Source organism: Saccopteryx bilineata, chromosome 1 (genome assembly GCF_036850765.1).
Source record: "Saccopteryx bilineata isolate mSacBil1 chromosome 1, mSacBil1_pri_phased_curated, whole genome shotgun sequence".
Lineage (NCBI taxonomy): Eukaryota > Metazoa > Chordata > Mammalia > Chiroptera > Emballonuridae > Saccopteryx > Saccopteryx bilineata.
In genome coordinates this window covers 217092107-217108106 of record NC_089490.1, presented here as the reverse complement: position 1 = coordinate 217108106, position 16000 = coordinate 217092107, and the positions used below count along the sequence as shown (strand labels likewise).

The 16000-nt window shown below is 39.5% G+C and overlaps 1 protein-coding gene across 3 annotated transcripts in view; it reads left to right on the top strand.

Annotated features, from left to right (window-relative positions):
• EGLN1 (egl-9 family hypoxia inducible factor 1) overlaps positions 1-15955 on the top strand; it is a 62558-nt gene extending 46603 nt beyond the window's left edge. The window contains exons 2-5 of one of the 3 annotated variants that reach the window (XM_066236113.1): positions 4989-5108; positions 8689-8825; positions 12038-12105; positions 13475-15955. In XM_066236113.1, coding sequence (XP_066092210.1) covers positions 4989-5108; positions 8689-8825; positions 12038-12105; positions 13475-13539 — 390 coding nt within the window. In that variant the 3' untranslated portion in view covers positions 13540-15955. The remainder of the gene's footprint in view (positions 1-4988; positions 5109-8688; positions 8826-12037; positions 12106-13474) is intronic. The other 2 variants (XM_066236129.1, XM_066236122.1) reach the window with 2 other exon arrangements.
• The last annotated feature ends 45 nt before the right edge of the window (positions 15956-16000 follow it).

Below are 16000 nucleotides of genomic sequence, written 5' to 3'. Positions count from 1 at the left end.
ATTTTTTTTTTTTATTCATTTTAGAGAAGGAGAGGAGGAGAGAGAGAGAGAGAGAAGGGGGAGGATCAGGAAGCATCAACTTCCATATGTGCCTTGACCAGGCAAGCCCAGGGTGTCAAACCAGTGACCTCAGCGTTCCAGGTCAATGCTTTATCCACTGTGCTAGCACAGGCCAGGCTCAATTCAGTTCTTTTGGTGAGCCATTCTTCCCCTTTCTGAGCTTGTTTTAGTAAAGCACAAGGTAGGCATAGTGGTGGGTGAGTGCTTTGGGGTTAGGTGGAGAAGAGAGATCTAACAGGTGTAACTGGAGAATTGGAGAACCATACATGGTACATCTGTATGTGGGAGATTTGAGCATCATGCATGAAGTATGTATCACCGGAGAAGGTGGGTGGTCAGCTAGGAACCTGTGTTACCAATTTCATCTGAACTCTTCAGAAAGACTAAACACAGCCTTCCTGAGCCAGGAATTGGGCAAGAATACAGTCCATATCTCACCACTGCCACTTAGAGTCTCTGTGACCTTTGACAAGTTTTTTATTCTCCTTGTTCAGTTTTCTAATATCTAAAATGATGAGATTACTTGTATCCACCTCATGAATTTGTTAAGACTCAGCGAGATAATCCGTGCCTGGCTTGTAGGAAGTGTTTACTAAACATCAGCAATCAGTATTACGAAGGGCCGTGCTATACAAACCTAAGGCAGTGTATTTTCATAGGATAAATTTTCAGATAGTAAACCATTTCCTCTCATTCAGGGCAAAAACAGTACTTTGATAACTCATAAAATTTTAGTTCTCTTAGCTTTGAATCATCAGTGCTTTAAAATAATTCAGTTCAAATAGGATTAAAAAAAAAAGTTTCCTGGTTCAACTTCAGATTGAATACAAGCCTTCCAATGCCAGAAATAAATGTCTTCAGATTCTAAAGAAGTATTCTAAACCTCTTCCTTCCTTTTATTCACAGAGTAAAAAGACAAATTTATGATTTTTTTTTATCTTAACGCATCCTCAGTCGTATATATTTTCATATCAAAAAGGAAAAATACGGTTGGCTCAGTGGTAGAGCGTCGGCCTGGCATGCAGGAGTCCCGGGTTCAATTCCCGGCCAGGGCACACAGGAGAAGCGCCCATCTGCTTCTCCACCCCTTCTCCCCTTCTTCCTCTCTGTCTCTCTCTTCCCCTCCCGCAGCCCAGGCTCCATTGGAGCAAAGATGGCCCAGGCGCTGAGGATGGCTCTGTGGCCTCTGCCTCAAGCGCTAGGATGGCTCTGGATGCAACAGAGCAACGCCCCAGAGGGGCAGAGCATCACCCCCTGGTGGGCATGCCAGGAGGATCCCGGGCGGGCGCATGTGGAAGTCTGTCTGACTGCCTCCCCGTTTCCAGCTTCGAAAAAATGAAGAAAAAAAAAAGGAAAAATATAGTTTGTTAGTTTAAATATATTTAATTGTTTTGCTTATATTTAGGCTTTTCTCAATGGGAAATTGAAATACTTAAAGTTGGTGTTCCAAAGAGATAGCAGATATGGGATTCTATAGTGATTTCAGTATTCTATAGTGGGTGACTGCACTGTTTCTTTTTCAGGCAAATGTCAAGACTCCTTTGCTGTCTCCTTCCCAAACCTTCAAGAGCATATAGTCGTGGCTAGTCCTGCTGTTCCTCAGGAAGGACACAGGACAATAGGAGTCTCACTTCAATCCCTAACAAATCTCTAAACATGGAGATATTATAATTTTTCTTGATAGACTTTGATATATTTTCCTATCAGAATTAGTACATCTAACGTGAATCACTTGAAATAATTTTATTTTTTATATATAGGTGGGTCTTAAGTCTATTTGGGCTAAAACACCGCAGACTGGGTAGCCTTATAAACAGAAGTATATTGCTTACAGTCCTGGAGGCTGGGAAGTCCAGGATCAAGGCAACCATGAGTGTCACCTTCTGGTGAGGCTGCCTTCCTGGTTCGTAGCCAGCAACTTCTTGCTATGCCCTCAATGGGAGGATGGGGAGGGGTCCCTCCAGAGCCTCTTTCATAAGACACTTAATTCCATCCATGGTCTCCACCCTTGTGGCCTGTGCACTTCCCAAATGCCCTGCTTTGAATACCTGGGAGAGAAACAGACCATAGCAGTGCACTTGTCTTATAGTAATCTTTTATATAACTCCTAGAATGAGGAAGCTGTCTTCTTAAAAGTTCTCATTGTGGCTGTCTCCACCCCAAGGATCACTATTGGTCACCTTTTATGTCCCATTTCTTCTGCCTGCTTTTCAAGATTTCATTGTCTTTCTACCAGGTTCACTTTGCCTAATAAAATACCTTGCTGTCACTTAACTGTTTCCTGCATTTGTTATGTGCCTACTGTTTGCTTTTCTTCCCTTCACTTTTCAAAATCATATCTATCCTTTAAAGATAAGCTTAGGTCCTATGTGTAGCTCAAAGCCTTGGTCTGTTATTTTATCCCCCGTGAGTAGTTCCCTTTCCCAGAATCCGTTTGGTTTATTATTTGTTACCATTTGTTTTTTGTGCCCAGTTTTTTCTTTCTTTCCAGTCCAGTCCTTTCAGACAGATACATGCTGGCCCTTTTTGCAGTGTGATTTGGGAAGTAGTCCATAAATATTTTTAAATATTGCTATGACTTCTAGATTAGTAAGACATTAAAGCAGGTAGAATCACATTTAGAATGAATTATCAGTCACTTTACCAAGAGATTAAGAGAAAATAAACTGAATTTACTAAAAATATTGTGAATAAGAGTATGTTATTAGACTCTTCTGCATATTAAAAACAAACTAAGCAATATCAGACTCATTTTTTTTATACAGGTATGTAGTAAAAAACACCAAGACAGCAAAATTGCCAATTAAGAAATATAGAATGAATATTACAAAACTGGAAAGGCTGTGCTACATTTAAGAAACTTTAAATTTTGATAATCTAACCACCAAAGCTAAGGATAACTTTGTTAAAATCTGAATTCTGGTTTAACATAGTAGCTGCCAGATTTCATGAGACTTATGTAAAAGTACCTTGTTATGTTTCTAAAATCGCAGTGAGGGCATCTCAAGCATACACACGAATTACTAAATGCAGTTTACTGGATCATTATTAGGCCACACAGTGAATGAATGAATTCATGACCCTTCCAGTTGTTTGTAAGTTTTCTACAAAATTCCTCTTCACCACAATCTCTAGGAGTTTGGCTCTTTCGGGTCTTTGATTTTTCATGACAGTCTGACATTTTTGGAAATGGGGGCTTTTCAGTGATCTGGGGCTCTTCCTGTCAGAACAGAACAGCCTTGTTCTCCCTGATGAAGGCTCACTCTTACCTTCATTCCAGCACTTGATTGTGATTGCTGGTAGGCTTTCTAGTCCACTGGTTCACATTAAGGTGTTCTGCTCTCCTTTGTGCAGTTATAAACTGGGCTGTTGCCTTTCCTGGAGTGGAGAGGGCAGATTAAATGCAAGCCCTGCTGAGCACTTCCCCCCCCTTCTTCCTTCCTTTCTCCCCATTTGGCAGAGTCCCTCTCACCGGAGCAGAGCTAAAGGGATGTAGGGAACACCAGATAAGGCTCCAGTGGTAATGGCCAGCTCAAATAATACATTTAGATGGAGGTAATTGAACTATAACAGGGATTATAAAATTTAATTAACACAATTGTTTTAAACTTCTCTTTTATGGCATCTTTTATTTTCTTTTAAATCTCACTTGGCATTGAAATAAAGGAAACAGATAAATGCAGTCCCTAGTTGAAAGTTCTTTCTCTGTGTCACCCCATTGGATCACCACTCCCATGAACAGCATGTAGCCTTAGGGCTTTAAGGAAAGCAGTATAAAGTGACTGATGCAGACAGATCCCATATTGAGGCATAATCCTGGTGTCTTCGGTTGTGTTCAATTCTCACTGTTTGGCTCATCGTGTCATTGCTAAGACTCCTTTCCTCCAAAACTACTCTTTACCTGGTGTTTTCATTTTAGTAAACAGTTAACTCCATTTGTTCAGTTGCACAGGCTAAAAACCTGAGAGTGACTTCTGTACTGATCAGTTAAATAGGAATTTTTAAAATTAGCATTTATAATTTATTTTTATTAATTTAATTACTATTTGATAACTTTGTACTAATTCTTTGACATTAATACTGATCCATTAACTGTAATGCATGATGACATTGGAGAAATAGAGGATTTCAAGAATAACTGGTAACCTTGAGCATCTTTGTTTTGTTTTCTTTGTAATTCTCACATTTTTTTAATCACCCAGTTGATTATTATATAAGTTATTTGGTGCTTTTTATTTTGAGCATCTCTTCCACCTTCATGTTTAACACTCAATAATCTTTTGAATGACATTTTGTTAAAATCTGAGTGAAAAGAATGACTTTCTGATTTGAAGGATTAGTCACATGCTAATTTGTCATTTAGCCTTTTTAAAAAATCACTGGCATAATGAGTTAATGTTTAGAGTTGACCTAATTACAATTATGCCTGTACAAATTGGTACTATTCAGAGACAGTGTCATGTGAGAGTTTGTGAGAGCGATGGTAATGTAGGTGTTCTGCATTGAGCTCAGGAATGATAGAACCTTCCATGCAGCAGGACAGAACTCACTGGATCATGACTGTCAATATGAATAAAGATCATAAAAGTGGGTCCTGCCATCCTTCTGGCCATTGGGGTTTTAAGCAGGGGCACCTGACTTGTGACAGCCAGAATGTCCGAGGCGGTATTGCACCCTGCTCCAGCAGGGTCACCTCTCCCATTGCTGTGAAGCAGGAGTCACTAGGCCTTCCTTGTTTGCCCACGTGCCTTGTAGTCTTTAAAACAGTGTCAACACAGAGTATCTTCACCCTCTTCTTATCTAAAAAATGTGGTTTTTATTAGAAGAATTTAAGTCAGAATAGTCAAAAATCAAAGAACTCTTCTATAAGCTGTTTTTTATTCTTACATGGACTTTTAAAATCATCATTATTATTACTGTTACTACAGGCCATGGTTGCTTGTTATCCAGGCAATGGAACGGGATACGTACGTCATGTTGATAATCCAAATGAAGATGGAAGATGTGTGACATGTATATATTATCTTAATAAAGACTGGGATGCCAAGGTATGCAACTTAATTAGCTTTTTTTTTCTCACGGATATTTTTTTCTCATATAAGTATTAGATTCATACCTTTTTTTGGGTAGGACTGTCTTTAACACATGTAACAATCAAATTTCTTTCAGGGTTGTTTCAGTCTTTGGTATTAGGAGTGGATTTTTGTAAATGGGACAGATACTAATATATCTCAAAAAGTAGATTCCCTTATTTTTAGATATTGAAGTGTTCGTCCAAAATTAAACTTCTATGAAAGTGTCTTTTAATAGTTTCTATAAGAACACTTATGCGAATGATTGTTTTATAATGGCTCTTTGAGGACAATTATGTATAAGTAATTATTATGGTTTATTTTCTACTTATCGCTTTATTCTTTGCATTATTGTAGAGAAAAGTTATCTAGCATTGGGTTGTTGGATTGAGTACTGGAGGCAGGATCCCTTCTTTCTCTGATTATGGAGAAACTGGAAGTTTATCAATACTGACAAATCCTGCAGAACCAATTAGAATGTACAAGGAAGGCAAAAGTAGGTTTACAGTTGTGAGTGCATGGAATAGTTTACTCTTGTATTATTATTTATTAATTATTGTATTATTTGTTTTTATTATGAAAACCTACTTTTGCCCAACCATGTATAATACATTTAACCTCTCTTGTTTTAAACATATATATTCCCTTAGCACTAGCTTGAGTTTCACTTATGTTTTAATGATTTAAACTTTAGAAGCATGTTATATATTATTATTGCATTGGAGGGGGTATAAACTTAATTTTTGGTTGATTTAAAAGGATTTTTTAAGATTTACTATTTTTGAAGCAAAATATTCCAATAGAAAAGTGAACATAATGTACAGGGTGTCTGTAAAGTCATGGTGCACTTTTGACTGGTCACAGGAAAGCAACATAAGACGATGGATATGTGATATCTGCACCAAATAAAAGGAAAACCCTCCCAGTTTCTGTAGGATGATGTGGCAGCATGTGCGCATGCACAGATGATGACACAACACCATGTGTACAGCGGAGCAGCCCATGGCCATGCCAGTCGAGATGTGGATGGTACAGAGGAAAGTTCAGTGTATTCTGTGGCTCACTGAATTCGAATCCGTGACCAAAGTGCAACGTGAATATCGGCGCATTTATAACAAAGCGCCACCACATAGGAATAACATTACTCGGTGGGATAAGCAGTTGAAGGAAACTAGCAGTTTGGTGGAGAAACCCCGTTCTGGTAGGCCATCAGTCAATGATGTGTCTGTATAGGCTATATGGGATAGCTACCTAACAAGCCCTAAAAATCTGTGCATGAGCCCACATCAAACTGCACTGAATAGGTATGAAACTGGGAGAGTTTTCCTTTTATTTGGTGCAGATTTCACATTTCTATTGTCTTTTGTTGCTTCCCTGTGACCGGTCAAAAGTGCACCATGACTTTATGGACACACTGTATATGGCCCCATGGGTTTTCAGAGTCAACATACCTGTGTAGCCAGAGTAATTTTTAATACCTCTTCCCTTCTCACACACACATATACACACAAATAGAGACCACCAAGTCTTAAATGTACAAAACCTAATTTTGTCCTAAAAACATACACTAAAGTGTAGGATGTGCTCACAGTGCTCCTGTCATCTTCTCTGTGCCATTCTGATTTAAGGACTTTCCTCTGTCCTAGTCCAAGTTCAAAATGCAGGTAAGTTTTACTGCTGAGTAGAGTTTGAGACACTGTCAACAAACATGGCTTTTCTGTTATAACTTTCAAATTTTGAAATAGAGAAATAAATTAGGTCATTCAACTTGAGCCAACCACACATAATAAATTGGTGCTACTTTGATTAAAACTTAAAAATTTCCCACCCAGATTTTATGAATATCTGGAAAGCTGAAACACATTGATGAGCTCCTAACTTCTATATATTTTTAGGTCCTTTCTAGGCTAGTATTTTAATTTTGATATGACTTAACCAAAGCCATTAGTGTGTGTGTGTATATATATATATATATATATATTTTTTTTTTTTTTTAAATTAGTACATAAGCAGAACAAAGTCCTTAGCATTGTTGTATGTAGAACTGAAAACTCCATTACAATATGTGCCTAATGTGAGTAGTGTGTCAAACATTTTTCTGGGTGCTGGAAATAGAGCAGAAATAGAATCAGCCCTCATAGAGTTTGGGATCCAGTGGAGGGTCCATGTCAGTAGACTTGGTTGTGCCAAGTGCAGGACAGGTTGCTGTGGAAGCACATAGGAGCCCCACCTAATTCAGAGGTTAGGGATGGTTTCCCAGAGCAAGATTGGACACTTCACCTATCTCTTTTTAAACATTTTCAGCAGACCACCTGATATTCCCAGTGACTCCAGTCAAAGGGGAGGGTCCAGGGGGAAAGGAGTGAAGACATGTTCTTGCATGAGTGCCGCGGGAATCACTGAGCAACGCAGGAACCTGAGGAAGGCGGGCAAGGGTACCAAGTAGCTTGAATTTAACTTAACTTAGGAATGAGGCTGATCAGTAGCTTCTCTAACTGTAGATAATAGGAATAGGCTCAAATACCTTTGTTGTGATCAAGGAACTATGAAAGTTCCTTTCAATTTAAGAGTCTTTCTACATAGGAGTTTAGTTTTTTAAGGGTAAAGGTCTGCTCAATTGGGTGGTTTTTGCCTCGCTTTAATTCCCCCTTGATTGTAAATACCATAAGGACAACATTTGTCTGCATTATCCCCTGCTCTGCACTCTGGGCCCACCTCCAGTCCCAGAACAATAGATACTTAGTTTTAGAATGAGTAGGTGGGTCCATCTAATCCCAAATGGAGGAGGATATACCTTGTTTATTTGAGTAAATAGTAATACTCCTTTATGGATGGAGTCCAGTTTTATAAGCAGGTAGTCATCAGTGTGTCAGGCTCCATCTGGAAAGGAGGGCTTCTGTTTCTAACAATGACCACAGTGGTGGTGGTGATACTAAGTGATGACACGTTCTGCTGATACACTGAATTCTGTATGTAAGAGGTATTAAATTTGTGACCTATTAATGATCTTTTGAACTTTAAAATACAGTAAACTATTTATTTGACATACTTATTTATAGTACAGGCATACCTCAGATATTACGGGTTTGATTCCAGACTACCACAGTAAAGCAACTCACAATAGAACTGTCATAATATTTTTTTGTAAAAAAAAACAAAACACTACATCTGTGAAGCACAATAAAGCGAGATATGTCTGATTTAAACGATGATTTGAAATGTGTACATGTTAAGAGTAGGTTAACAAGTCATTAGTATATGTAAATAAATATTTACTAACTTAAAACTTCTAAGAGTCATTTTATGACTTTGGGATTCAGATAATATTCATATGTTTCATAAAGTATTTACAAAATGCCTAAAACAGGAGATAATTTTTTTTGTATCAGTGCATGTACTTGGAATTTCAGCTTACCTTCAGACCTTATTGATTGAGATATATCTGAATAATCCAATTAAGAATTCTGATTCATTGAAGTGAGCTTCCCCCCCTTCCTTAATTTAATTTTGTAGCATTCTTGGTTATTCATACTTAGATATTTTACTCTTTTCCTAGGTAAGTGGAGGTATACTTCGAATTTTTCCAGAAGGCAAAGCCCAGTTTGCTGACATTGAACCCAAATTTGATAGACTGCTGTTTTTCTGGTCTGACCGTCGCAACCCTCATGAAGTACAACCAGCATATTCTACAAGGTAGTGTTCCTTTTAAGAAACAATTGGTAAGAAGGGGATAGATAAGATAAACTTAACTTTTCTAATGAGTCTCTTCCTCACCTATCATGCTTCAGTTATAACTTTGAATTTGAATAATTTTATGAGGTTTATTCGCAGTTAGCACTAATGTGACCATTAGCACGGCCACTCGGTGTGCAGTAAGTAGAGGCACAGACCCTTCCATCTTTCCAGTCCCGTCACCTTGTTTCATCCATCCTGTGACTTTCTGAGAGTATAGTTGGCTCTTGACCAGTCGTGGATAAAGAGGCACAGATGACACCCCCCCATGCGGTTGAAAATCTGTGTATAACTTTTGACCCACCCTAAAAAAATTGGACGACTAATAGCTTATTGTTGACCAGAAGCCTTAGTGATAATACAGCAGTTGATTAACACATTTTGTATGTTGTGTTTTTATACATAATCTTACAATAAAGTAAGCTGGGGGAAAGAAAATGTTATTAAAAGCATAAAGAAGAGAAAATATTACAGTATTTTTTGGAAAAAAAAATCTGCGTGTAAGTGAACCTACACAGTACAAACCCATATTGTTCAAGGGTCGCCGTGTTTACTTGGAATAGAAGGAAGATAGAAAAGGAAAAGGGAGGCTTTTTACAAGGTGGTGAGAGGGGAAGACAAAGAAACAAGGTAGAAAATGAGAGAGTAGAAAAATAAGAGGTGACTGGGGAATGAAAGTGAAGAGGAAAAAGACTAGAGAAAAGAAAGGGTGGTTGTTTGGGCGTTAAGGTTAGAAAAAAGCCTTTAGCTTTAATAACATCTCTTTTTCTACAAGGTTTAATATTCTAAACCTATTATGTTTAATGTATGCTTTAATTTTTTTTACTGTTTACTGTGGCACAATTAAAATGTGAAGGCTGTTAAAATGGAAGATGTTACAGACGTAAAAATATTTGTAGAAAAATGGCACTGTATATTAAATACCTATTTTTCATTATCAAAAGGATTTTGAACATCATGATAGTGAATTTCTGGGATGCAGTTACTCAAATCTAATGAGAGAAGTATCCCCTCAGACATTGGGAATAGTGATGTTAGACAGACCAGCTTTTCTTTTTTTAGACTTTATTCATTTTTAGAGAAATAGGAGAGAGAGAAGGGGGAGGAGCAGGAAGCATCAACTCCCTTATGTGCCTTGACCAGGCAGGCCCAGGGTTTTGAACTGTCGTCTTCAGCGATCCAGGTCGACGCTTTATCCACTGCACCACCACAGGTCAGGCTAGACAGGTCAGCTTTGATAAAGTTCAGATTCTGAAGACTTCGTGTCATCTCTCCCTTTGTATTGTTCCTTTCTGAGCCATGTTACCTGTAGCCCTCATCCATATAGTGAGGAGCAAGCCAAGCAAGGTGTGGCTGGAGCCTGTAAGAAGCCAAGAGTGAATGCAAGTCCTGGCACGTACGCAGCATGCGCCTGAGTCCCATCTTGCCCCTCGGTGCCTAGGGCCCAGTTCTGCCCCTGCAGCTGCAGCTGCCTTGGAACCTTTTCTGACCTAGAAACCACTTCATAGACCTTCCTTTTCATGGAATCTTGAGTATGGTCTGGTTGTATCCTTTCTAGATAAAAGAGGTAGCAGACATTTTTAGGTAGTAAATAAATGCCGGATGATTGTGAAAGATGAGTGCTGCAGGAGTTTGGTATTCATTGTTGTAGATTGGTCAGGGGTCCAACAGAATGTGGAGCTCCGCTGGACTGGGATGCCATGCAACAGGGAGGGCAGTAGTGTCAGTAAGGCCCTGGGAGAAAGGACAAGACTGGTCCAGTTTCAGTGCAGACAGTAGCACGAGAAGGATTCCTCGAGTAGATCAGTAGGAGGCAAGGGGGAAATGCAGAGGGGAGCTGGCCAGGTATTCAGAACTCTGATTTCTGAGTAACAGAGTTTGGGGCATGAGCAAGAGGGAGATAAAACCATGTCTCTGTGCCCTTTCATTACTGTGGCCTCTTGGAAAAATAGAAGAATCTGTAGTAAGAAAGGCATTGGGAAGAGCAGAATCTGGAAGTCAGGGGGCTGGACCATGACCTCAGCTCTGTCACTCAACCAGTTGAGTTTTGAGTGATCGGTGGGCCTGAGTTTCCCCAGGTGTTCAAACTCTCAGACGGACTCTGCTCTACCTTTGACTCTTTACTTCAAATATGTTACGTGATTTAGCTCTGTCACATTGACTGGCTCTTCATTTGATGAGTGTTGGTTTCCCCAGTGAACTCTGGCCAGTACCTGCAAGACACGTGTCAAGTTGCGGGATCTACTAAGGAACTGATCAGAGCGTGCTGTCACTCCCGTAGTGTGTGCGCGTTTTCCCCATAACTGGTACCAAAAGGTCTAACTGTGTACTTCATAGTATTTCATAAACTAGAGATGTCTCATTTATTTGTGGAATAAGTTCCCGATAAGTGAATTTTTAGTGATAAAGTTTACCTAAACTTTATGACTAAATATAATTGTTTCAATAAAATTCTAAAAAATTCTTAGCATAATTTAAATCTTTCTTGATGACTTGAGGTTCAAAATTATAAATATCCATCATGATTCTTTGCTGTAATATAGTGATGTCCTCAGAAGCTGTGGAAACTGTTGGTCTTCCTATCACTAAAGAGCCCTAAGCCTCAAGTCCTTTTCTGTTTCTCTGCTTTCAGAACTCATGCTGCTTCTAGTTCAGCAGCTGTGCTCTTTCTTCCCTTTGCAGTGTCTGCAAAACAGATGATCGGTAGGTTCAGTACACACTAAGGAAATCATAAAGCTCTGGCCGGGTAGCTCAGTTGGTTGGAGTATTGTCCTGCTATGCCAAGGTTGTGGGTTCAATCCCGGTCAAGTCACATGCAAGAATCAACCAATGAGTGCATAAATAAGTGGAACAAATGATATTCCACCTCCTTCCTCCCCCCCCCCTTCCCCGTCTCCTTTAGTCTCTTTCTAAAATCAATAAATTTTTTGAAAAGTCATAAGAAGTCAGCAGCTCTGTAACATAGTTTTAGCTACTCTGGCTCTCTGCTATGCTCTGGAGCATGGATGTTCCTGGGTGAGTGGGTTGCTACTGCTCATTCATCCTCTGCTAACATTCTGATTGAGATATTATTTTGATATTACACGTTTTCATAGACCATTGCAACAGCATATCACTCATTTTCCCCAGTTTGATCACTGATCATTCTTACCCTGTTCTAAATTTTCTTTTAGGTACGCAATAACTGTTTGGTATTTTGATGCAGATGAGAGAGCACGAGCTAAAGTAAAATATCTCACAGGTAAAGAGCGTGTGGGGCCAGGGGACACTGGGCAGACAATGCTCACAGCCCTTGTTGCATCAGGTTCCCTAATTACCTTGTTTAAAAGAGGACTTCTGAAGTTATCTTTATTGTTACCTTTAACCAAAAAAAACTGCCAAAGGTTAGAAAAGTCTGAGGCAAAGAAGTTTGAGAAAATAACTCCTGTATAGCCGATTTTCCTGTGATTATCCTTTTCAGTCACAGGCTGCTCAGCTCCTGGTGACTACTATCTGGCTTCCTCTCATTCTCCCTTTACAAGGAAGTCATAGTTTTTCCTTTTTAAATTCACATGCTCTAAAGAGCACGCCAGGTCTTCCACATTGAACGTGGACACAAAGAAAATGGATGCAAAGGAAATGAATGGAAATGCCAGAATAAGTAAGTCAGACAGGTGTGTAGAGGCCGGGTTGGCCGGTGGAGGCCCTAGGTCAGCACTCCAGTACTAAGCCTGCAGGTGCTTCATGCCATGCTTGGGCCCCTCTCAGGGACTGTCTCCTAGAGCAGGTCTCAGTTTTCCATCTGGTGGACCACTTACCTGTCTGTTCTTTAACCCCACTTTACTTCTCCAAAAGTCTGCTCAATGTTCACAGTACTGGTGAAACTAGCTCAGTTTTTATGAACCATTGATAACCCCAGATCAACCTTTTATAAAACTATAAAAATTGGATGTTCCTATGGTTTTGTGTATTTTTCATGTCATTGTTTTGTTGTTGTTGTTGTTTTGTATTTTTCTGAAGCTGGAAACAGGGAGAGACAGTCAGACTCCCGCATGCGCCCGACCGGGATCCACCCGGCACGCCCACCAGGGGGCGATGCTCTGCCCCTCGAGGCGTCGCTCTGTTGCGACCAGAGCCCCTCTAGCTCCTGGGGCAGAGGCCAAGGAGCCATCCCCAGCGCCCGGGCCATCTTCGCTCCAATGGAGCCTTGGCTGTGGGAGGGGAAGAGAGAGACAGAGAGGAAGGAGAGGGGGAGGGGTGCCCTGGCCGGGAATTGAACCCGGGACCTCTGTACGCCAGGCCGACGCTCTACCACTGAGCCAACTGGCCAGGGCCTATGTCATTGTTAGTGATGCAGAGTACACTACTATTTTGTAACAATTCAAATGACTTTTTAAGTAAAAAGACAAATCAGTCTATGTAGAGAATGGTTTTTCCCTTTGAAGGTTAGCTCACTGTGGTTCATTCATCATAGTACAGTGCCGAGGCTAGCTTTGGGAAGTGCAAGTGTGAGAGTTTTCAGATGGTGTTTTGTTTGCAAGGTTGAAACCTTGTGCACACTGTTAGAAACTCATGGGAAGGAGTAACAGAAACTGGTGCTTAATGAATGAATGGTTTGTTTTACCTTGCAGGTGAGAAAGGTGTGAGGGTTGAACTAAATAAACCATCTGATTCAATCAGTAAAGACGCCTTATAGAGAGACTTTGATCCAGCAATACCCTGCTTCACCTACAGTACTTGTTGATGCTGTTTGTTAACTTGGGACTCCAAATAAATGAGATAAAGAAAAATAGACAACCAGTTGGCATTTTAATAAGGAAACAGGAACAACGTTTTTGTGTTGCATCAGAAAGAAGATTTGACCGTGTGGCTTTGTACTACATGACTGACTCCAAACCTGTGATCGCTTATGGGAAGAATATAAGCTATCAGCTGAAAATGTATTTCCACCTGGACATGAAATAAGTGCCCGAGGTAGAATGGTTTCATTCTTATATTTTGCCAGATCTGTCATCTAGCTGAGTTCATTTCATCTCTCCCTTTTTTTATATAGTCAAGTTTGAATTTGAAGTAATTTTTGTATGATCAGGTATAATTTATCAAAACTGATTTAAGAAAAAAATTACAATATTATTCCCCAAATAGCATCATTCTATTTTTGTAAACCTCTTCGTACTATTAAATCTTGCCCGAAAAGAACTCTTATAATGATTGTTGCCAGTGACTGATGATTAATTTTATTTTTACTTAAAATAAGGAGCACTTTAATTACCAGCTGAAAAATCAGATTGTTTTGTAGTCCTGTCTTACACTAATTTGAACTCTTAAAAATTGCTGCTGTTTTTTGACATTTTAATAATGAAACATAACAGTAAAACCATCACCACTTACTATCAATAACTCTTAGTTCCTGTTTTATAAGACAAAATGCACAATAATAAAAATACAGTTTTATATTTTAAGTTAAAAAAAATACAGTGACTGGCACTAAATGAACTTGAAGCTGTCCTCAGCGTCAGGTTCCCGAGACAAAGGGCTTTCTTTAGCTTCCAGGGGTTGCTCTACAGCTGTAGGCGGCCACGCCCCATCCCCAAGGCTTTCCTCTGGCTTCCCTTCAGGTCATCGCTCCTCCAGTTCTGCTGTTATGTTTTCCTGCTCCTGTGGCCCATCTGGCACATCAGAACCTTGTTCCTGTTGGCCAGCCCCAGGGGTGCCAAGGGCCTGAGACCAACCTGTGCCATTACATACAGACTTGATGCCAGCTACTCAGACGCTGTTTGGGCGTTCCCCACGTGTGCCGCTGGCTTTTTTATCAGTGCTGAAACATGTTTGGTTAGCTTGAAAAAAACAACAGAAGTGGATGGAAAACAAAATAATTTTATTTTTATGTTTTATGAGTTTTCTTTTTTCAGAGAAAAAGAGAATGTTACAAAAATCACACAAGGCCTCCCAGACTTTGTTACTTAATGTATGAATTAAGATGGATGTCTTAGACTTCATTTTCCTAGACAAAGCAAAGGGTGGTATCCATATTTTACATGCATTATGGGTGCAATTTCTGTCTCTGTCCTTGATCTCCTTTGCCAAAATAATGTGAGTGTACAGAAATATTTCTGTATATTTCAACTTATGACACTTTTACCATTTTTGTATAGTTTGTATTCAATTAGAGACCTTTTCTATGGAAAGCTCAGTAATTTTTATTAAAAGATTGATATTGTTCATGTAAAACATGAAAAAACAATTGTTTAGTGAAACTGACAGTGTGGACCTGGGGTGAGATTAATACTGCTGTGATCTCACTAGGAGATTTAAGGAAGAAAGTATAGTTTGTGTGGTTTTCCCTTGCCCACGTTCTGTTTCCTTCCATGTCCTCTCCTGTTGCAGGGGATGAGCGTCCCATCTCAGCAGAAGTGCCTCTGCCAGCCCTGCCGGTGCGCGGTCTCTGCGTCATTGGAGCACAGTGTGCTGCATCCAGACACAGACACGCAAAAGCGCTATCACTTTTAAGTCCAGAAACAGATTGCATTGTGTTGCTGAGCAGTTTGTCTAATTATCAAGGTGTACAGCAACAGCCTTTTTTTTTTCTTAACAACAGCCTTTTAATCTGGGAACCCCTTGTCACTCAGACGTCCATCTCGGCAGCTGTGTGAAATGTCAGACTACTGTGTGGGGTGTGCTGCCGGACAAGTCTTATTACATTTTGCATTTTTTGGAAGAGCTTTGGTAATCTCTTGGAGGTCATTGTGAAAGGATCACAAAGTCAGGGTAGCCATTTCTTTACGTCCATCTAAAGTCTGTTTCTTGTTAGTGGGACCATTAACTTGTCACCAAGCAGGACTCTTATTTAAAACAGAATTTAAAATATTCATGGCCTATATGTGTTTAATTCTGGTTAAATAAAGATAAAGCTTCTAATTCTGTTTTTATTCAACACATTAACCAGCTGTAAACCACAGACCTTTATAAACAGCAGGCAAAGAATTTCAGGATTCATATCAGACTATAAAGTCATGTAATTTGAAAAGCAGTGTTTCATTATGAAAGAGCTCTCAAGTTGCTTATAAAGCTAATCTAATTAAAATGATGTATAAATGTTCTTGAAAAAATTATGGTTGTTATTTCCATCTGTCTGTTTTTGTTCTTTCATCCTTAAT